The sequence below is a fragment of the Vombatus ursinus genome, unplaced genomic scaffold (assembly GCF_900497805.2).
Source record: "Vombatus ursinus unplaced genomic scaffold, bare-nosed wombat genome assembly UNPS02014809.1, whole genome shotgun sequence".
Lineage (NCBI taxonomy): Eukaryota > Metazoa > Chordata > Mammalia > Diprotodontia > Vombatidae > Vombatus > Vombatus ursinus.
Window position 1 is genome coordinate 2,165,161 of NW_020954587.1, and position 24,286 is coordinate 2,189,446.

General features: G+C 33.5%; 1 protein-coding gene across 1 annotated transcript in view; it reads right to left on the bottom strand.

Moving 5' to 3' along the window:
* CFAP47 (cilia and flagella associated protein 47) overlaps window positions 1-24,286 on the bottom strand; it is an 857,531-nt gene that overhangs the window by 568,840 nt on the left and 264,405 nt on the right. The window contains exons 33-34 of the mRNA XM_027875456.1: window positions 8,670-8,767; window positions 3,099-3,215 (exon numbers count right to left, since the gene is read on the bottom strand). Of these exons, the coding sequence (XP_027731257.1) occupies window positions 3,099-3,215; window positions 8,670-8,767 (215 nt within the window). The remainder of the gene's footprint in view (window positions 1-3,098; window positions 3,216-8,669; window positions 8,768-24,286) is intronic.

Sequence of the window (24,286 nt, forward strand, 5' to 3'; positions counted from 1 at the left end):
GAGAGAGAGAGAGAGAGAGAGAGAGAGAGAGAGAGAGAGAGAGAGAGAGAGAAATTTTGTATCTATATAGATATAGATATATTTACCAATGAAGGAGTTTTTCTGGAGAATTCTTGGGGTTTTGTTGGGGGTGGATTGTAAAAAAAAAACAAAAAAACAAACTTGTTTCCTATAGGGCTAGTCCTTTAAGGGGGCAGGGAGTCAATCCTCTTAGCTTCCTTGCTGTCTTAGGCATAGAAACTGTCCTTATGGAGAGCTGGCATCAGAGGGTTTAAGTTTTGTTTAGAGGTTCTAGTCCCAGTCTTACTCTGCTTTGTCTGTGGTAATAAAACTAGCTTCTGTTTCCAAGTAGCTCCTACTATTCACTGCCACATGAAGATTCCCTGGGACATGTAGCATACAGATAATAAAGCCTTAATACCCCTTAGTCATTTTTCTCCCACAGACCCCCAAATACAATTTGTAATTTTCTTTTAAATTCTGAAACCACATCATGATCATAAATATCATGCAAGCCATACAACTGATGAATAGATAGTAAAATTAGTAAGAACAACCATGTATACCTCTGCTTGTATCTGATTAGCTATAATTCAAGAGCCACAGTAGACCTGAAAAGAACATACAAAATTGTTTAGTCCAACCTTGTTATCTAACTAATAAGAAAATTAAAACCCAGAGAGATTAATTGGCTTGATCAAAGTCACAAGGGCAGTAAGCTGCAGGGCTGGGCCCCAGATCTTCTGACTCTAAATCACATTTTAATCGATTATATCAAAATGCCATCCATCTGATATAATACCTTTAAAAAATAGAATTTTTTACATCATCCTTTTTTCCCAATATCTCTCTCCCAGAGAGCCAGATATTATAACAAAAAAAAAATAAAAAGAGACAAAAAGTTGTTAAGGAAAACTAACCAAAATACTAACTGAATATGATAGTATTTGCAATGTTCCACATCCACAGTCCCTCTCCTCTGCAAAGAAGTAAATAGGTGTAGTCTCATAGTTCTTCTTCAAGGCCATTCTTTTATTATTCAGCCATTTCAGTCATGTCTGACTCTTAGTGACCTTATTTGGGGTTTTCTTGGTAGAGATATTGGATCAGTTTGCCATGTTCTTCTCCAGCTCATTTTACAGATAAAGACACCAAGGGTAACAGGGTTCAGTGACTTGGTCAGGGGGATACAACTAGTAAGTGTCTTAGGCCAGATTTGAATTCAGACCTTTCTGACTCCAGGCCTGGTGCTCTATCTACTGTGCCACCTAGCTGCCCCCTTAGTCATTATAACTACACAGTACTCAGGTTTGTTATCATTGTTTGCATTTACATCATTATATCCATTACATATGTTATTTTCATTGTTCTGCTTGACTTGCTTTGCATCAATTCATGTAAGTCTTATCATGCTTCTCTGATTCTTCATATTTGTTTCTTATAGTTCAGTACCATTTCATTACATTCATGAACTACAGTTTATTTTGCCATTCCCTAGCCAATGGGCAGATAATACCTTCTATGTCCTGTCTCCCATATTATGTCTGCCTATACCCTAATTGGGCCATCTATAGAATTTTCTTTTTCACATCTTGCTTTCCCTTTCCACATTTTATAATGAACTCCAAATCAATTGAATCAGCTGTCACTGGTAGGGTCCCTACTCACCAGGCCAGTCCACCTACTAGTTCCCTCCCAAGCATTACCTTCTTCATTAATTTTTCAAAGAATTTTTTAATCAGTAGGCCTATCTAGATTGGCTGTGTAAGGTAGTGGGTTCCCTGTCATTAAAAGTATTAAAGTAGTATCTGGATAACTACCTGCCATTGATCACAGAAAGGGGATTTTTATGACTTCATAATAGTGTAGTCTATTTTAAGACCTCTATGATCTGCCATGTTCACCTTTGTTCAAGCCCTCATTACTTCACCCTTGATTTCAACAGCCTCCTAAAATGGCCTTTTTATCTTTAGTCGCTTCCTCTCTAGAACATTTTACATTCCTTAACAACAGTTGTTAAGAACCACTTTTATTGTAGCATTTCCCTCCTCAAAAAATTTTCAGTGTCTCCATTAGGAATAAAGCCTGTACCTTATCCTGGCATTCAAGACCCAAAAATCTGGCCCTAACATTTTTCCAACCTGTTCTCCCATCATACAAACATTATGCCTCCAACCTGACTGACAACTCACTGTTCCTTAAGTTTACTGTATTCATTTCCACCTCTAGTCTTTTACTATCCCCTTCCCAACTAGTATGGCTTTATAATTAAGCTTTTTTCAAACTCTATCAATTCCCACCTATTTCAGTCAGGCTTCTTCTGACCACTCTATACCACAGTGATAACCCTATCCTCTTAACTCACATAACACAGTGTGTCTCATTTACTCAACATTTCATCAACCACTCCTTCACATTATAAGTTAACTTTTAATGCACCTACCCTTAAGATTCTGACCTCTTCAAGGGCAAGGTCAATGTTTTATACTTTATCTCTCAAATTGTCTAACATAGCGCTTACAAAGGCATTACACACTTATAATATTTTGTTCAGTGATATTCAAGACAATATTGGAAGGCCAAATGGAATTCTAAATTAGGGATCCAAGTAAATTGAAATATGGCATCACTATTGCAATCTCCAAAACATCTATTTATTTGAGCCACAAAATGAGAAAGCTGAGATGAGTATTTTTATATTATAAACTTATTATAAATTATAAATATGTATATACATAATTGTAAAAATATAATAAAACCTCCATATACATATAACTCTGCTCCTTTAATTCATTCTTAGCACTCTAGTAAGATTAATAAAACACTAAAGTTTTATTCAGGTAGTTTATGATCCCTGAGTTTCTCAACAGAATTAGAGTCTTATTATGCACAGTTTGGTATACATAATATTACATATTAAAATATTGCCATAGCCTTATATGGAGTCATATTTCAGTTTCCACATTGTAACAATATCCAGCTGAAAATCTTTTTCAATTCATGTTTGAAAAATTATGACTTAAACAATATTGCAAAGGAGCAAAGCAACAGAAGAACTCATAAATGGTCTATGGCATGCATAATATATAACCATTTACCTGTATATCTATATTTAAATCAACTTCACGTAGAGCATTCACAACAATCAAACAATTGTGAAAGCGCTGTTCAGGACTGTGTGGAGAGGTATACATGTCTACAAAATGGGTTGGTATCTGCAAAAGACAAATATGTAACACTGTAGTTGGTGCGGGAAGCAAAGTGTTGCTCTACCATTGTTCTTGCTGATATAGTAAAATATCATCTGGAAAAACACATATGATGAAAGTAATGTATACTGTATTAAAATGTCAGAATGAGAAAAGAATATACATAGCATAACCATATGCTCTTTGAAATTTGTTGTTATAAACTTAACAAAAATGCCTTCACAAAACCAATGGAAAAATAAACATTCAAAATGTAAGAGTAAAGTGTCACACAAAACACTTAAAAATTAACAAAATATAATCCAAGGAATTAACAATTGGGTCCTTTCCTAAATCTGAGCATCTACTACTTTTAGCTGGTATTTTTTGTTTGTTTCTTCTTCTTTTCTATCTTAGCTATAGTCAATCTGAAAAAAATATATAAATTTGATTATTTCATTTTGTATCATTTCATTTAAAGTCTTTCCATATTTCCTTATATGTTTCATATGTATCATTTTATATCACCATAATATTCTATATATATATATATACACATATATACATATATATACATAAATATAATTATATTAAACCTATTTCCACATATTATAAAAGAAGAATCAGAACAAAAGGGAAAAACTAAGAGTAAGAAAAATTAAAACAAAATTAAAAAGGTGAAAATGGTATGCTTCAATCTGCATTCAGACTTCACATTTCTTTCTCTGGATGTGGATAGTATTTTTCATCATGAGTCTTTTGAAATTGTCTCAGATTGTTGCACTGTTGAAAAGAACCGAGCTTATCAAAGTTGATCACTGCACAATGTTGCTGTTACTGTGTAAAATGTTTTTCTGGTTCTGCTCGCTTCACTCAATATCAGTTCATGTAAGTCTTTCCGGGTTTTTCTGAAATCTTAGGCCCCACTTTCATCTGAGATTCCTGCCCTAGTTATTCTTCTGCAGGCCAGACTGGATGCTAGAAATGAGAATATACTCTGTGCTTAGGGTCTGAGCAATAGTAGTTGCTGCTATTGCTGTTGGATTTTGAACTTCCTTTCTCAGTACACCACCCAGGGTCTCCCTACCTAGTCCCCCACATAGATCCCCTTCTCAGTCCCGTCTGAATTTGTTACCTAGAACTAGGTAGGAACAGCAAAGCTCCCAGTTGGCATCTGTCCCCGTCACAGTGCTCCAGTATGAGTCTGAGACCTCTCTTTGCCCTGGTGCACAGCCTCTCCCTTGGCTTTGTAATGCTCTTGGCCTGACCCCATCCCCAGTGTCCAAAGACCTTCCTGTCTGTCTCCCTATACCAACTGGACCAGACCTAGGGCTTGCTGTGATTTCTTTTCTGGATTTCCCAATCAGGAATTTTCTAGATCTGTTTGAAATCATTGCTTCCTAATACTCTGCCATCCTGGCTTCTATCTAATATAGGCTATTACTTTTGTGGTTTCCATTTGCACACAGAATCAGATTGTGTCAAGGCTAAGAGGTGATCTAATCATATCTATACCTGGATAATAATTTTCTCTACAATATACCCAACAAGGGGTCATCTGCAGATTTTGCTTGAAGACCTCCAATGAAGAGTCACCTACTTAATGCCTATAAGGTGGCCCACTTCATTTTCAGATAGTTTTGAAAACAACTTTTACCTACTGTACCTCTGTCCTTGAAAGCCAAGCAGAATAAGACTACTCTTCCACATGACATACCTTCAACTAGATAGCAGGCCTCAGTCTCCTTGAGTCATCTCTCCCCCAAGCTAAACATCACCAATATTTTCAACCCTTCAGCATCCCAGTTGACCTCTTCTGTACAATAACAGAATTTGAGTTGGGCAGGTTTTCAGCAGCTATCTAACCCATACATGATTGGAATAACCACCATAATGGAGATCTGACAAGTGGATGTGCAACCTCTGCTTGAAGGACTTCCAAGAAAGGAAAACCTACTTCCTCTCAAGGAGGCCCGTTCTACTTCTGGATACCTCTATGCAAGAAGTTTTGTTTGCTTGTTTTTCTTTTTTTTCTGATATCAAGTCTAAATTGATTTTTTTCAACCTCTACCAATTACTCCTGGTTTTCCCCTCTATGGCCAAAGAGAATAAATCTAATCCCTCTTCTACATGACAGCCCTTAAAATACTTTACAACAGCTGTCATGTTCCCTTTGAGTCTTTTCTTTGTCAATTCTAGTTCCATTAATTGCTATTTAAATGACACAGACTCAAGGCCCTTCACTATCCTCTATGACCTGCTTTGAACAGTTTCTAGCTTATTAATGTCTTTCTTAAATGATGGTGCTTATAAATAAATCTAATATTGCAATTCTGCAAATTCATCTAAGGATAAAAATTTTGAGTCACCATCTCTACCTTATCCTAAACTGTGGTGACCAATAATATTTCAGATACTGTAATAGTAGTAGTAGCAGTAGCAGCAGCAGCAGCAGCAGCAGCAGCAGCAGCAGCAGCAGCAGCAGTAGTAGTAGTAGTAGTATAGTTGTATTTAGTAGTCACAGTTGTAGTGGTAGTAATTAATAGCTAACATTTATATAGTACCTACTATGTGCCAGGCACTATGCTAAGTGCTTTACAAATATTGTTTCATTTGATCTTCATAACAATGAGGTTATAGGAATGACCTACTTAACCCTGGTTGTTATATCTTCGTAGAATCTCCCTGAACACAGTCTAAGATTACATTAGTGTTTGTGATTGCCAGGCTATACTATTAATTCATATTGAGTTTGTAGTCTACTAAACTCTAATCTTGTTTAAACATACTACTATATTTCTATGTCTCTTATTTTGTACTTCTGAGGCTGATTTATGAGTGAATGTTTAAGAACTCACCTGCATCCTTATTCACTTTCATTTCAATAGAGTAAGACTATTGTTCTAATTTGTCAAATTTTTTGGATTCTAATTGGCAGCCAACATGTCAACTATTGCTTTCAGCTTTGTTCCATCTGCAAATTTGATAAATATGCTATCTCTGACATGGAATTTTTAAGGAGTTTCAACAGGTGTACAGATTATTAAAATATTCCATCACCATCATATCTTGTCTTTGCTTCAGACCTGTGATCTGTTTCCCAAGCACCTCACATATTTTCTGCCTTCACTGATGTTCATCCAAATTCTTTGTGTCATGATACTTTCTTATGGTTCCTAGAATTTTTTCACCTTCTTTAGCTATCCAATTCCTTTTAAATAATGTATACTATTCCAGAGCTATATCCAGAGTCAGTTACTAGATTGATTCCAAGGCTCAGTGGTATTTATGAGGTCACATACTTCTCTCTGTGTTAGAATCTCTAATTTACTTTCTTATTACTCATATTTTATACCTGTATTTTGGAGGTGGTCTAGTCTGCCCTTTGTCAGGGAAAACATTCAATTGGCTATTGCAGAAATACGAAGACAGTGTATTCTTTTCTGGTTACTGCAAAATGATTCCCATGATTCTGAACTCCAAGAACTATGTTCCTCAATCCTGTTCACTGGATAACTGCTATGGATGACTCTTATTTAGTAATTCATTTCAATAACATTTTATAGATTATTTTTGGATCATGGCAAGTCATTACTTAACATCCTTTTTTAGTTTCATAGTCCTATATCTTCTTTGCACTCCTACGTGGGAATAATTTTATGTGCGAAGTCCATGAATGTTGGGAAAAAATGAATCATGCAATGACCTCTCCTATTTAGTTCTGTCCATATATCCATTAGATCTAACTTTTTGTTATTTTTGGGGGGGGGGTTTTGGCTAGGCAATGGGGTTCAGTGACTTGCCCAGGGTCATACAGCTAGTGAGTATCAAGTGTCTAAGGCTGGATTTGAACTCAGGTCTTTCTGAATCCAGGGTCAGTACTCTACCCACTGCACCATCTAGTTACCCATAATCTAACTTTTAAAGATACTGTTTAGCCTTGCAATTGCTTTATTTAAAGTATCCTGTATAGATGTAGAGATATTGAATTATTAACAATTATTAAAAAGAAGAAATTATTTATTTTGTAAGACCTTTTCCTTCATAAATTTTGATTGAATTAATATATTTAAGACTAATATTCTGTAATTCTCACAAAACATTTTAGTATATCGTGTCCTATATTATCTCATTAAAATACATTGACTGTTGAATTTACCTTTGAATTGAACTTTGTTCAATATCTCTGGTGCAAATGTGTCTTTTCATATTTTGGCAATGTTAAATGGTAAATTATAGACCACCTTTTTGCTTTGAATCTATTTGCAAAATAAAAATAATAATACTCGTACTACTTATGATATAGTGAAGTACATAATGAATGGGATTATGTTGTATTACAAACTAGAAATTAAGAAGGAAAACAAGGTGAAAGAAGTCATCAAAGAAACATATGACAAACAACAACAAAAAGAAAATGTGTTGATAATGTGTTTTCTATTTATATTTCACTACCTAGTTATTTTCATCAGATTTCTAATAAGTTTATTTGATGATTTCTTAAAACATATTGTTCATATTATTTCATTTTTCTAAATTGTCTAAGATGTATGTTATACTGAGATTGTCAAGATTTATTATCCAAATCTATCACCTGAGTGTGTATGTTTTCCAAGAGTTTGAATGATTTAGTGCACCTTTTTTCAGCCCAGTTGTACTTGTGTAAAATTCTGTTTTCCATTGTAATAAGCCTGATAATTGGGTGCTTTTATGAATTTTTGAGGCTTCTGTTGCATTTTTCAACATTAGTTATTTTCTTAATTATTTCATTCATTCCCTTTTAAAATCTCATTTGACTTATATGATTGTTTTTACTTTTTTCAAGTTTCTCCTTTATTTGTTTTTGTGATTTCAAATTCCTGTTTAATTTCTTTGAATGTATCATTTATCTAGTTGAGAATCTCTGCTATGCCCTGAACCAACATCTGTTTCCTATTTTTGATTTTGCTGCTTTTTCATCTCTGCTGTTTCTGATATTTGAGATGATTCAGTTGCTCTGTAGGGTGTTCATCTTGTTTTGCTTAATTACATCAGCATTTTGCTTTACTCATTCTTTATCTGAGCTAGTTTTAATTTTTGGTGTGATCTAATTAGCCATTTTTGTTCCCTGTGGCATTTCTATTTGTTGTTTTTCATAAAGTTTGTAATGAACTTAGTTGCTTTTGATCTTCTCATTCTAACATTTTGGCTCAATCTCTCCATTGGCTTTTTTTTTTAAGTACAATCTAAATCACATTCTTTCATCCCAAAGTTAGCTATTTTTTATGGTCTGTGAAACACTATACTCAGTAGTGTGGGAGAAAACAAAATAAGGCATGCTGTATAAATATTCAGTAGGAGTCTTACAATTTATTAAATTCAATTGTATTTGTTTCTAACCTGAATATCAAGAACTATCCCTTCAAATCAAAATCATAATTACTGAAATACACCAGTGTTTTAAAATGCAATTTACAAGTTTTGAATGAAAATAAGTCTTACCAAAAATGGACAGTAAGCTGCCACCTGTGCTGCTAAAACGAGGCCATCGAAAAGATCATTATCAAAATTTACTATCCATTTCTCAAAGGGAGGAAGACCTAATTGAAAGAAGAAAAAAATAAACTAGAGTTATCTTGCTTTATTAAAAAGGAAAATTAATTTGGAAACATCACATATATATTGGGAGAAATGTTTGCATTTTTAAAATACAGCAATTAAATTTTAGGTAGGTAAGATATTTGGAAGATACATTATGAACAAGTTTTAATTTGCATTGTAAGATCTTCTATTTCTTTATATTTCAAAGTAACAGAAATAGTTTTTCCTATGAACCTTCAAAGGTCTTTGTGTTTCATGTACTTTTGCATTAAACAAAGGATTATTAATTTTTATATAGATGCCTTGCTTCCTTCTATTAGAATATAAGGTCCTAGAAAGCAGTAAACATGTCTCATTTTATCTCTGATCTCCTCAGCATATAGTAAGTGCTCAATAAGCTATGCTACTTAGAAACCCAATCTCACTAAACAATTGATTTTTCCTTGACATGGTTCTTGTTAAACAAGTATTGTTCTCTTCTGAACACAACTTGTGGCTTCTTTCTTCACTATCTTCTTGAAACAAACTGAATGAATTTTTTATCAACCTTTCTAGCCATTTTCCATGGCATTTATAATATGTGAAACAATAACCTATTGTAAATGTATAATGACCACTTATTATGTATTGAGTGATATATAAAGCACTACAAAATGGATAAAATCAGCCTCAATGGCTCCCCCTGAAGGTATGAAAACATTTAGCTAGACATACATAAATATACTTTAGATGGGGATGTATCATACAAATTTTAATCATGTAAAACTACGTATACATAGATATGTATATATGTATACTTGGGGATATGTGCATAATATTGCACATGTTCATAAACATATGTGTGTGAGTATATGTGTATATATGTATAGGCACATGGATATATTATATGTACACAGCAGCTTGACCTAATGGAGACATTGCCTCAGAATCAGGAAGAACTAGGTTCTAGTCTTGACTTTGACACATTAATAAATTTCGGACAAGATGACAATCTGCCATGCTAAAGGGAAGTCCATACTAAGAGCTCCCTAACTTAGGAAATCACAGGTCCAGCTGAATACATACACATTTTAACACATCTAGGGGAAGTCCTCAATCATGTATTTAATTTCATTACTTTTTTACGCCTTACATAGCATTCAATACATAAGGTTGTTAAGCAATTCCAATATATTTTGAGTATATATAACAATAGAAGCACAAACTTCATCACAGTTATCCTTTTCAGGCATGAAATCTAATTTCTCTTAACATGTCAGCTACTCTTAGAAGCAAGAAGATGTATGCATTATTGCAAATATTATTTTTTAAAATGTAAAGTAGGGGAAGCTTAGTGAGAGAGGTATTTTTATAAAATTTGTTTAGTTGTATACTACATTGGAAAGGAAAGAATATTAATTTGGCATTTACTTATTAATCATTATATCATAAAATTACCACACAAATTTAAACTTTATTTTGACCCTTTAAAATGTTTTAAAGTTAAAATTTAATCATTTACAGTTCCTTATTTGATTCATGATCATGCTCAATACTAAATAATTATTTTCATTAGAATGAAATGTAATTATTTAGTGATACATATCAAAATTGAGAGACATAACTATTAAGTAAAAAATTTATATACCAATAATTGATCCTTCTTATATAATATATACACATGTAACATTTCAAATGTATGAAAGACGCATAGTGAATGAATGTCTGGTTTGTTTTTGCTGGTGATGTTGGCCAATGATAGCATAAATTTATGCTTGTGAGATATTAGCTTTTTATTGGTATTACTACAAAACTAGAAAGTATATAACTCTTACTCATCAGGAGACAAATAGTATGTAATTACTGTTGATCTTTTAGGTCACACATATTATTAGATATATTTAGAGGAAGTTGATTAAATACTACCCTAATCTGTATCCTAAGTACTTCATACCTGTATTACTGTACTAGACTCCTGGCTGGTCTCTTTGACCCTTTTAGCCAACTGAACACATAGCTACTAGAAATATCTTTCTTAAGTAAGATTTTACTATTTTGTTTAAGAATCTAATCTTACCAAACAACTTATTTTGTCTTGACATGGATTCTTTGCTTGTTCCTTCTTTCTTTGCTAACTTAGCACATGTTACTTCTCCCACTTCATTCTTCCTTTTTGGTCTTCTTTTGTTCAAAACTCAAATCAAAATTTACCTCTTCAAGAAAGCTTTTCCTGACTAAACTCATTTTCTTCTGATGACTCTCATAGTTGGCTATTATATGTTGTTAGTACTGTCATTTCTATTCATTTTTATTTTGTTTAGGAAATAAATATTCATTTGGCTTTTTCAAATATTTTCTCATATACATTAATATGTATACATGTACTTAAAGATAATATTTGGCTTAGATAATGAAATGAACAAAAGCCATAGTGTTAAAACATTCTTGTAAGCAACTTTCCCAGTCACACCATCTACAACACTTTTTTTCTGCATATGAACATAATTATTTATTGGAAATGTATAACAATCTTATGTGTTGAGTGCTATGTAAAGCATAACAAAATAATGAAATTAAATAGAAGACTCAGGATTTCTCCTTGATGTATTAAATGTACAAGCATTCAATTGGACCTATGATTTATTAAGTTAGGGAGCTCTTAATGAGGACTTTCCTCTAAGATAGATCCTGGGTTTTTTTTTTTGATTTTGTTTTTTGACTAAGTAAAGGAGGCCATTCTTTGCCTCATTTCTTACCTAGCCTTAATCACTGAATGGCTGTTCCCTCAGTCAAACTGAGACCTGGGAAAGACCTTACATTAAAAAGGCCAAGGTATTCCATTGCAAACAGGGCCATCTCTTGTCATCCTGATCTATATCTTGCCACTGGGTTCACATGGCTCTGGAGAAGAGAGTGAGGCTGGTGACTTTGCACAACCCTCCCTCACTTAAATCCAATTCCCTTGCAAATCATGACATCACCTTCCTGATGTCATGGACCTCTTCAAGAATAAAAGACAAACAATGAATAAGCAGTACTTAATAAAAATAAGTGGATAAACTTCATATATGAAGACAAGATTCTCATTTAATTATTCATTCTGTTGTAGCAAATGTGGTCTTTCCCAACCCTAAATCCTTTTTTAGTGGTGAAAATCATTTCTGTGATATATCTCTAATACTACAGTGATTTACCACCTTCATGTAGTGTATCAGCAATAATAATAGAGGTAATAGTATAGTAGACACTAGAACAAGAGGAGAGCTTTTGGACCTATTTTTCAGTCAGGCTTCTCAGCCTATGCAGCAAATCTTATAAGTATAGGAGTCCATTCCCCAGTATTTTGTGTGCTTAAATTTATTAAACATTAGACTTCTATGTACATTTATTTCTCAATCTCCCTTTTTTGGTCTAGTTTAGTCATATATGTTTCTAATTTTTTTTACTAGTATCAAATAAATGAATTATTTACTTATAACATAATGTGAGGTCTGGTAGAGCCAAGTCTCTTGCCTCTCTACTTTTCATTACATCCCCTGAGGTTCTGGACATTTTGATCATCTAAATGAATTTTGTTATAATTTGTATAGTTCTGTAAATTTGTTGTATTATTAAAATTTCGAGCAATTTTAATACTATGATAATTTTTGTAGATAGGTAATAAGAGTGAGAATAATAAAACCCCTGACATGATCACATATGTATCCAAAAACATTGTATTTGAAGTTATAATTCTGTAAAATATATAATTGGTTATATCCCAATGAAAATATGCAATGCATATTCAAACTACTTGGCCCAGCTAAGAAGATTGGATCTGTCTCCAATTATTTAAGCCCTCTTTATTTCTGTTTAAAGAAAATGTTTTCTGTTTCTATAATTTTTTCTCGGGTTTTGTTAATAGTAGACAAAAAGTCTGATGATTTTTGTGGATTTATTGTTTATATTGCTACTTTATTACAGCTATTAATTGTCTTGTTTATTCTTTGTTGATTCTCCAGAATTATCTAAATATGAGATTATCTTCAAATTGAGATATATTTACTTCATCTTTGCCAATTCTTACTCCTTCAATTTATTTTCCTTGACTTAATACTTGCATTTCTAAATTTATATCAAATTAGAGAAAATTGCATTCTTGATTTAACTCTGATTATATTCAGAAACCTTCTAGCTTCAATCTGATAAAAATTATGCTAACTCTGGACATGTGTGTGTTTATAATATGAACTTCGTAATTTTATTTAACAGAACAATAGTCTTTTATATTCTATTTTATTTCTTCTTTGATTTTCAAAATGCATACTTTTATTATTATTTAAAGATTATTAATTTGTTAATTTTCCAGGGGATTTTTAGTTGTATGATCTTTTCATTAGATTAATTCATATAGTTCTCAAATTTAAATGTTATTGAATTATCTATTTTCCTGAATACAATTTTATTCACTCAATTATATATTCTTTGACCTATTCATTACTTAGTATACTATTACTAATTCTCTTTTTAAGTATGCATCCTTTGTTCAAGTTTTCCTTATTATGTTATGCTATGTAAAGGATGTATTTACTCCTTCAACTTTTATGCATTTATTTATGAGTTCTTAGCCCATAATTAAGTTATTATAAAGATGTCAAATAATAATAATAAAAATAAGTATAGTCATTAAGATTCTCATTTAATAACTTCTAAAGTCTATCACACCTAGCTTTTCTAACATTGTGTTCATTACTTTAATTTTTGTGTTTCTATTAGATTTATATGTCTAAATTACACATATTGACAAATAATTATTTTCTTACTATTTCGTTTTCCTTGTAATGCATTAAGTTTTTATTTATATACTTAGACCCCAAGCTATTCAATGTAAATACTAATGTCGTTCAGTTAATTTTTTTAGGTGTTGTGCACAATATAGTTTTCCTGTTTGTTTTTCTTAACAACAGATTTTTAATGATCCCTTGTCTGAGATCATGACTGCTATTTCTTTTTGGGTTTATCAGCACCATGATAAATTCTAGTCTAATGTCTCATTGGAAAAGTGTAGGAATCTTCATCTTTTAAATATATTTTTGTATGCAGAAAAATTGAGAGATTTTCCATTTTCTAATCTGCTTTTTATGGAGTTCATTCTATTCATTATTCATAGCTATTGTTTTGTTTTCTTCTCAATGCTATCTTGTTATAACATTTCTTTCTTTTAAAAAAATATCACTAGGTATCAATGTGATGTGGAGTAATCATTTGACCTCTCTCCCTTAAGTTTCCACTGTAAAATAGAGTGAACTAGATGGCTTCTGAGGCTCTTTATGGCTTTAGATATATGATCCTATCTACAACTAAAGTCACATGGCTCAAGACCAGGCTTCTTTCCACTGCCTACTCCAGTTTAGACACAAACCACTGGATTGTACTTCTCTATTTTTTTTTATAATCAGCCTTGTGGTCAATCATAACTTATTTTACTCATGACGATCTCCTCCCCAATTAGACACTGCTCCTCTGCCTATCTCAGCTCAGTCTCTTGCTTATTTTGCTGTGCTTCTGTACAGATAAGAATGAAATTCATGAAATGCCCCCTCCTCTCCATTTCTTCTCCACTACATTTGAGTGAGTTTCACTTACAGCAACCCATTTTTTAAATTCTTTCCTCTCTTCTAAATTTCTTGAGTATCTCTTTTTTGAACATCCAAGACCAGTGCTTGTTTTTCTTTGTTCTCTCAATGACCTGAGACAAACTGGGACTCTGAAAATATAGTAATGTTTTGTCCTTTCAAAATGAAAGCACAGAATCATTACCTAACCCATTTGAACTAGGCAAATGTCTTTAACTTTTTCAGATTCATTTTGTCTATAATGTTTGCATTTCAGAGATTATACCCAATTCTCATTTTCTTAAGTGAAATTCTTACGAGTTATTGATTCTATTAAAATTCAATTTTTGTCCTGAAAGATTATAGACAACTTTGAAGATTGTTATTTTTGGTTTCTAGTAATGTTCGGTATACATTACACTCTTTCTATTCCTTTCTCAGTCATGTTGAGTACAATGTTAACGTGAGTTAGTTGATATGTAATCTTTCTCTTCCTGGCCATTTGCAATATATTCTTTGAGCTCTGGAGCTTAACAACGACATTTCTGAGTGAAATAAATAATTCCTTTCATGTGATATTCTATGGATTCTAATCCATGATCTACATATGCCCTTTGGTTCCAGTACTTAAGGACAATTTTATTTTATGATTTCCTGAAATGGGGTATGATATTCCAGTTTAGGGCCCATTGTGTTTTTCTGGAAGTAGAAACATTATTTCTAGTTCAGTTCTATTTTACATACCACTTATTTTTCAAATTTTGATGTCTTTTGACTATAATATTTTGTATGCATCATTGAAATATTAAATTTTGTCTCCTTCATTTTTTCACAATGTTCATTTTATTCCTAAAGTATTCAAGTTTCTAATCTAAGCTAGATAGTTTTGATTTTTTAAATTAAGAGCTCTAATTTCCATCCTTATTTTTTTCTATCAATCCTTTTATTACTCTTCCCACCCACTCTCATTATTCCTACAGCCATTCTAGTCTCTTTTCTGGTGTCCCACTTACTATTGAAGAATTATTCTCCACTTCAGGCAAGACAAAATTAACAATAGCACTTGTTTACCCCAGTAAACCTCTGATTGGATAGAGGATAAAAATCACATACTGTTACATCTATCCAAACCTTTCCATTGGATTTCCTTTATGATCTTTGGTACAGATATTCCTCTTTTATCTCAAAAAAATTTTAAAAAAGCTAAGAGTATTTCAGTAAGTCACAACATTCCAATTTACCCATGTAAGTTAGTGAACCTAATCTCTACTCCAGAAATTAATTCATCCAACACCATCCTAAATGTCTTTTTCTTAATAAGTTGATAAATAGAAATTTCCTATTTTAGATCACATCTTCTCCTCTAGAACTTCCTAATCAATTGAAGGCTGATTATATACTTCCTCACTGATATAGTTGCCTATTCCTTCTTGTGTCATTCCCCCCAAAAGTCCCCCAACTAAACTCATAGTATGCCCTGAGAAAACTTGGTTATAGAAAAAAAGTGAAAACTTTGGTTCTACGCAAAATTTATTTAGTGGAACCTTCAGCAATGAAAAAAGGATATTGCATAATAATCCATACTAAAAAAAAAGTTAATGAAAACTATGTATTTCCCAGACCATATGACATGTAGCTGGATTAGTAGCCCATCAAATTGTTCCTCTAGTATCTCAGACAAATGCTATAGATAAACAATGAGCTAAATAGAGAACTGAACAGGAGAAGATGGGGCTAGATCATGCTTGGGAAAATTCTAAAATGATTCCAAACTGATAAATGCTATATAGCCTACCTCTTTAGTATCAATATTCACCCAATGATGCTATATGTTGCACAGTAATCTCAGGAAAATTAAAATTAAACACAAGGTAAGTAAGAAGATTATACTATATTGCTAATTGTAACATGTGAAGGAAGGAAAAAATATTTTTGAAGAAATGCATTTTTTCAAATGGGGTCAGTTACACTGCAATAAATAGAAAGTAATATCTCAAGTGGCTCCAAAGAAATTGGAAATCAAAGAAGGCCTCCAACACATGAATTGGAATATTTATGGAAAGATTTATTGAAAAAACATAGAGAATAATTGTACAGTATGAGAAGGCATCAAGGGGAAGCACTGGCTGAAGGAGTATCCATACCATTTACATCATTCTTTCACCAAAATATATAAAATAAATTTATTGAATAAAAAATATATACTTAGTATATTCAAAGAGTAGATAAATGAATGACCTCTCAGCTATCACAAATATGTGTGTATATACACATATAATTTAGTTTAGCTTAAGGTAATAACATCAATATGTTCATATTGTACTTTCTTAATTTTCCAACTTTTATATAACCATGTATTAAATTAGCTGAGTATTTTACATATTATTTTAGATAATATTATGACATGTTATACATATATACATATATATATATGTACATATACCAGGATGATCAATAATATAATTGGCATGGGTACTCTCTTTACCAATGCAGATTACAACTCATCCATTCCTTCTCAAACTGTAAAAATATTTTCTATATTTTTCAATAAACCTTCCATAGAGGAATTAGGTACTAAATTACAAGGTAATAAATAACACAATATCAAGTCAATATCCAAATATTCAGTATGTTCAAACCTTCATATTAAGAAGTATGTTAGCTACAAAGGACCTACAAAAGAAGATGCTATCTACCTCCAGAGAAAAAAACTGATAAATAGAAGTATATATAATATGATTTTATATTGTATGTATGTGTGTGTGTGTGTGTGTGTGTGTGTGTGTGTGTAAAATTGTTGGCTTCTCTAGGGAAGGGGGAGGAGGAATGAAGGAAAATAAAAAGTGTACAGCAAATAAAAAAGAAAACTTAGAAGGAGGCACAGAAAAGCAGGGTAGCTTTGAAAACAATATGTAGTATTTATCACATATTTCTTTAAATGTAAACAATATAAAATAGAAATTCATTGTTTTATATTGAATCTTCTGTTGCATTGTTCAAAATGAATTAAATAAAATTTTAAAGCAAAAAAAAAGAAGTATCTTCATTAAAACTGTGGTAAAGTCTTGAGTTTACAGCAACATTTACTTTTAAACCAAATCAATGCTAAATCAGTTTGAAAAGGATATATGGATTAAAAAGAACCTTTATCCTTTCATCTCTTCTAAACATAAACCTACAAATTAGCTGAAATGACCAACAATCACTTAAACATTTTACAAATGGATATACAGTTCTGGAGTTGAAACTGATAATGTAAAATATTTTAAAATATACTCTTTAGATCTCAGATTTAATATATGCATATTCTTAGATGTGCAACATATCATTATGAATTTTATAAGAATTCATTACTTAATTTAATTCACTCAGCATATTTTAATTTTTTTATTTTTAATAAGGTATATCATCATTTAACATTCTATACAAGATAAAATCAATAACTATTATAATGTGCTAACTATAGCTAATCAAATTCTATTCTCTCCACCACCTATGCAAGCTTTTAAATTCATAAAAGTCCACGGATAGTATTATAATATTTTAATATGCTACTACAGTAAGTTGAGCTATGTAGCAGCTATTTGGTTATGTCTGTGTTGTTTATCTCATATTGTCCTAGATGCTAAAGAATCTTACTTTTCCAAAATTTTCTTTGAAAATGCTTAAAGAATGAATTAACAATGTACTTTTCCAGTACAGTACAAAATAGAATTGAGTTATATAACAAGTATTTTTGTGGATGATAATAAAGACGATGACAATAAGAATGAAAAAGGGCTCCACTTTGCAGAAATTTACTAGTTCCCTTACAAACATGTCATAAATTTTACTGCAAGCAAGTCTCTGAGCAGGACAGGAATTATGAACACATCTGCCAATTTCAGATCTCAAAATATGCATCATTTTTTGTTAAATTTACCAAGGTCATCCTCATGCCCATAATCAAAGTGCACTAGCCATCCTTTCTCTCTCATCTTTATATTCATCATCTCAGAAAGCCTTTCTGATTTTAAGTAAGCTCTTAAATGTCTTTTTTTTTGAAATAACTATCATCCTTCATGAAAATCTCTCTTGCTTTTAGCAGTTTTTCTGGATTGTGATGACCTAATCTTCTTGGACACCTGAAATTTTCACTGTCTTCTACAAAATCTACTATATATAACTATTTTGATGTGGGTGTCTATTAATAATTAAAGTTAAATTTAACAAATATAAATTCCCAGCTTTCTCCACAAACCCTTTCTCCTGAACATCTTGGTGAATGGTTCAATATTAGTCTCTCTCAAGAATAAATCTGAGATCTGAATTAACTCCCCAAGTGATGAAACACCTTTTATTTCATATTTGTTCCTTAAATTACCTTTTTGTGCTCCTGCAAACTCTTCAGGACTAGGGGTTTCGGAGGGATTCTTGTAAGAGATAGAATTTTAGTTGGGGCTTAAAGAAAGCCAGGGAAGTCAGTAGTCAGAGTGGAGGAGGGAAAGTGTTCCAAACATGGGGACAGCCAGAGAGGATGTCTGCAGCTGAGAGATGGAGTGTTTTGTTTGTAGAACAGCCAGGAGGCCAGTGTCATCGAATCAAAGAGTATGTGTTGGGTGAGTGAGGCATAAAAGGACTGCACAGGTAGGAGGGCAGCTATGTTTTAAAGGAGGTATGAATGACATACAGAACATTTTGTATTTGCTCCTGGAGAGAGTGGGAAGCCAGCAAAGCTTATTGAGTAGTAGTTGAGGGTAAGAAAGTATTGTGACATGATTGGACCTGTGTTTTAGGAAAATCACTTCACTCGCTGGATGGAGGATTTATTGGAGTAGGGAGAGACTTGAGACAGGCAGGCCCACCAGCAGGCAATTGCAGTAATCAAGGTGTGAGGTGATGAGGGCCTGCACTAGAGTGGTGACAGTGTCAGAGAAAAGAAGGAGATACATGAGAGATGCTACAAGGGTGAAATAGACATGTCTTGGCAACAGATTAGATGGGAGAAGGGGGCGGGACAAAAAAAGAGTTAGAAATCCAGGATGACTCCTAAATTGTGAGCCTGAAGCACTGGGAGGCTGGTGTTACCCTCTACAGTAATAGGAAAGGTAGGAGGAAAGGAAGATTTGGAGGGAAAGATAATGATGTCAGTTTTGGATTTACCACTGCCAAATTCCATTATGCATAGATCCAGGAATATTCTCTGCTTTAAAACTTTGGTGTTCACTATTTCCTACAAAGTTCATCTGGCATCAGCCTTCCTTTCCAATCTTATCTCATATTACTTTGCCACACTTTCCTCCTCTTCATCTCTCTATTTCTATAAGAACAAAACTTGTGGTATGAGTTCTGAATCAATCTTCTTTCCTCCCATCATCTGTGATTACCAGCAGGATGATTCATATTGTAATGTTTTGGCTTTTGGCTTTTGAAAATAATAGTGATGGAGCAGTTCAGCTCCAGTCTTAGACAAAACTATGAAGTCAGTCAGGGCTTTTTCTTGTTCTTCTACCACTTTCCTTTTCAGAGCTAATTTTCTCTCCCTTGAACCGATGCTTGCCATTCTTTCCTTCGCTAATTAATTTACCCTGTGTTCCATTTCCAACTGGGAAGCAAAAAAGTGATCTGATTATCAACATTTAGCATTAGTTGATAACAGCTAAACTCAAAGGAATAAACATCAACAGTAAAATGGGGATAATTATAGCACCAACCTGGCAAGTGTGAGAAATGATTATTAATAACCAATGATTTGGGGAGATCCGAATTCTCCCCTTTTTGTAAAGTCCTCATTTTAAAAGCTCAGTCTCTGAAGGTTGAATTAACTTTCTCCTCTAAAGTGGTTAGACCCCACCTAACCTTCTCTACACAAGTTGGGGAAGGTTAAATTTTTTGAATAGATAGCTCAAAGCTGGGCAATTTAGAAGCCAAGGACATAAAGTTCATTAGAATAGGTCTAGCCCTCCATTGTAATACTCATTCTCTTTCATTACTTGTTAACCAATCAGAGTTGATTACCTCCTCTGGTCCACCCATTTCTCCAAGGGAATATAAACCGTGACCCCAATGCCATGATTGTCTTTGGCATTCAAGAGTGCCGCTGACTTCTTTTATTAATAACATGATAGACTTATTAATAAAATGATTAATAATCCAGAAATTATGTCTCTCAAACTTTTTAAACATCATACAAGGTTGTTTAAACATCATACAAGGAACAAATGAGATCATATTTACAAAAGTGCTTAATTAGCACAATGACTGGCAGGGAGTCAGTGCTATGTAATGAGTGGTCCCTTCCTTTCTCTTTCTCTAATGGTAGAGTTATAGAAACCACGCCTGACCAACGCAATTTGGTCATTTATGTGTTTTTGTTTTGCTTTTCAAAGTTGTTGGCTTGTTTTTGGTTTTGCTAGAGATTTTCCTGGCATCACTCAAATCATAAGTAGCCACTTACTACTTATTTCCTTGCTTCTAGTCTCTCTGCTTCTTCCAATTCATACTTTGCCCTGCCGCCTAATTAATTTTTGTCATGCACAGGTAAAATTTTTACCATGCTTTTGTATTGTGCCATGTCTGAGCCAATTGCTTCTTGGCCTCCAGCTGAGAAAGGGACCATGTTTAACACAAAAGATGCCATATTCAGCTGATTCTTTATGTAAGACAAACTTTAACTTTCTGCTGTCCTGTGCTTCCCCAGTCATTGTGTTTCCTTGACATTTTTTATTCAGAATTCCCTCTTTCTCCTTGCCTCTACTTTGAACTATTTTCTCCCTTATTCATGTTTTCTCTTTAGAAACCTGCAACAGCTGCTGCTGTGAATTTCTGGACATGATCTCTGAATGAGTTGCATCTCTGTTTGAACATGTTTACTCCCTCCTTTCATTTTAATCACCCACTAATACTACATACAGTTTATACATCCTCCCCCTTCCATTCCCATGGCACCATCCTTACACAACCTGTCACTGCTCTTACCTTATAAGGCACAAGCCTTATATCACATCACTTTTTTTTAACATGTTCTTTGTTCAAGATGAGCTACTTGACTTGCATATCACCAATACTCTTCTTCTATGTTTCTACTAATATTTATACTTGCATTGCCGTCTTTGCTTGCTTAAACTCTTCCTACTCACCCTTCATAACTCAGATCAAATGAGATATTCTCTATGGACGCTTTCCTTTCTTAAATCTTGGCATGTTGTTTGTACTTCTTTTATACACTTGTCATTTTACAGATGAGTAACTGAAGCAAACAGGGTCACCCAGATTGAGGCTAGATTTGAACTCAGGCACTATTTTATACTATAGTAATCTGTGTATGTATTGTAACTCCCCATTAGAGTACAAAACTGGTAGAAATGGTGTCAATCATTTTTGTAATTCTCAGTAATTGGAACAGTATTCATTATATAGTGTTGTTGTTTAGTCATTTTTCAGTTATGTCTGACTCTTCGTAACCCTTCTTTGGATTTTCTTGGCAAAGATACTAGAATGGTTTGCATTTCCTTCTTCAGCTCATTTTATAGATCAGGAAACTAAGGCAAATAGAATTAAGTGACTTGCCCAGGGTCACACAGCTAGTACAAGTGTCTGAGGCTGTATTTGAATTCAGGAAGATGAGCTTTCCTGACTTTAGTACCTTTAATGCCTTTAAATGACTAGAAGGTTGTGTTGGGGAAGCCAGGGTCAATCAGATATCATCATAGCTTTGACTCCTTTTAAGGAAAGTCCTGTTAAAGGCTTGTTAAAACTTGTTAAAGGAGGGAAAAAGGAGAGACTTGGGCCCACCTCATGTTGTAGGTGGGGGAAGCTGCCCCTCATCATAAAGTAAGTACTTAATAAATGTTGAATTTAACACATAACTATAACTTTCCTTTCCCTCTCCTTTCTGTTCCACCCACTTAAAAGGGTACTTGGAGAACTGGCATTAGAGAGACCACTAGTACTTACAAGTGTTAAAATGATTATAGGGCCTGTGACACAGAAGTTTAATTTAATGTAATGTTTAATCTAATTACCCAAATGATGCCAACAGCTGTGTTTGACATAGGTAAACAGCAAGATTTTCAAAGTCTTAATTTATTGTAAGACTGATCTGATATAGTAAATGAACAAAACTCAATTGTATATCTATATAAGAAAATATGGGGTGAAAATAGTACTCCAGCTTGCAACTTGGCAAATAGATATGATGTTAGAGGGATTCTTTACAGAGAACAGTATAATTGGTAAGTACTAGGTGGCTCAGTGGATAGAGTGCCAAGCCTGGAGTAAGGAAGACTCATCTTCATGAGTTCAAATCCAGCCTCAGGCACTTACTATCTGGGTGACCCTGTTTGCTTCAGTTATTCATCTGTAAAATGAGCTGGAAAAGGAAAGAGCAAACCAGTTGTATTTTTGCCAGGAAAACCCCAATAGGGGTCACAACGAGTCAAACATGACTGAAATAACAACAACAACAACAAAAGTGAAGATGATTGCTATCATTCTGAGTAAATGTTGGATCAGGTCTACCATACCTATTTGGAATGTTTGGATCACAAGGATTCTATGTAAAAATGGTTTCAGAGTTAAAATAAGATAAACTATGTGAAAGACAGACAGGGTCAAAGTCGTCTTTGGTGAGATAGGTTAAATTATCCCATCACCAACACCCTCTCAAAAGAAAATAAAAAGATAACAGGCATTTGGATTGGAACAGGGATCTTAAATCATCCTGGAAGATTTTGGCTGCTTATAATACTCCAAGTGATATTGAGGAAAAGGGATGGAAAAAAGGGAAGGAAGATGGAGAGAAAGTTTTTATTTCCTTCCTTATAATAATATGTAATAGGACTAATAAGTCTTTATGAAGAACAAATATTTACAGTATAGTAATGCAAATGAAGTATATAAACTTAAATACGTAATTTGAATTTGGGCCATATGTTCCTTCCTAAGGTTCCTACCACTCCAAATTTATACACACACACACACACACACACACACACACACACAGATAGATAGATAGACAGAACAGACAATCTATATAGCTTCAAAGGCTCTATATGAAGTAAGAGATTCCAATATCCAGGAATATCTAACTAATCATAACAAAAGAGGGATTCTTTACAGTTGGACCAGGTTCATAGGCCAAACCTCAAAAAACAGAAATTCTTATAAATAGTATCATTGTTTTCATTAAGAAACTAGCTATATAAACTCAGCTGTTATAAGCTGTTTAAACATAAACAATGCACGCTCCTTCCTCCATCCTCTAAAAAACAGAGGAAAAAGGGGAAGGCCTGATGCTTGCTAGTTTTAAGGGCAGTGATTTACAACTAAAACAGAATTGTTAATTGCTGTTTTCAACAATTTGTAACAGGCTGTTTAGAGGGCCCTGGGATTTGTAGTTCAGTGCTTAAAAGATCAATCTTTCCAGTCCAAGAGAGCCTGGTTAGAGGGAGTTTCAGGCTGGATAGGAGAAATACCTAGCTACTAGAATCCACCCAAAGGAGGAAAATAGCCATGGGGGAACTTGAACAGCAAATGGGAAATGTTACACTTAAGGACTGACTCCTAGGGTGAGCACCTGTTTCCTTTCTATGCTTACTGATTCAATTATAAAAGACCTTGCTTGGGGGACAAAAATACCCTGACAAACTGTGCCTACCCAAAGGTGCTTGAGAGACCTGAAAAATTTCTTCAGTCTCTATGTTCCCATCTTCTTTATTATTGTCCTGTAGATCAGAATTGTTTAACTATTAACTGGAGTAGTTTTGCCATTTCCTTCTCCAGCTCATTTTACAAATGACAAAAGTGAGGCAAACAGGGTTAAGTGACTTGTCCAGAGTCACACAGCTACTAAGTGTCTGAGGCTAGACCCAAACTCAGGAACATGAGTCTTCCTGACTGCATGCCCAGTATTCTATCCACTGCACCACTTAGCTGACACCAAGCTAGGGTTTAGATGATCTCTTA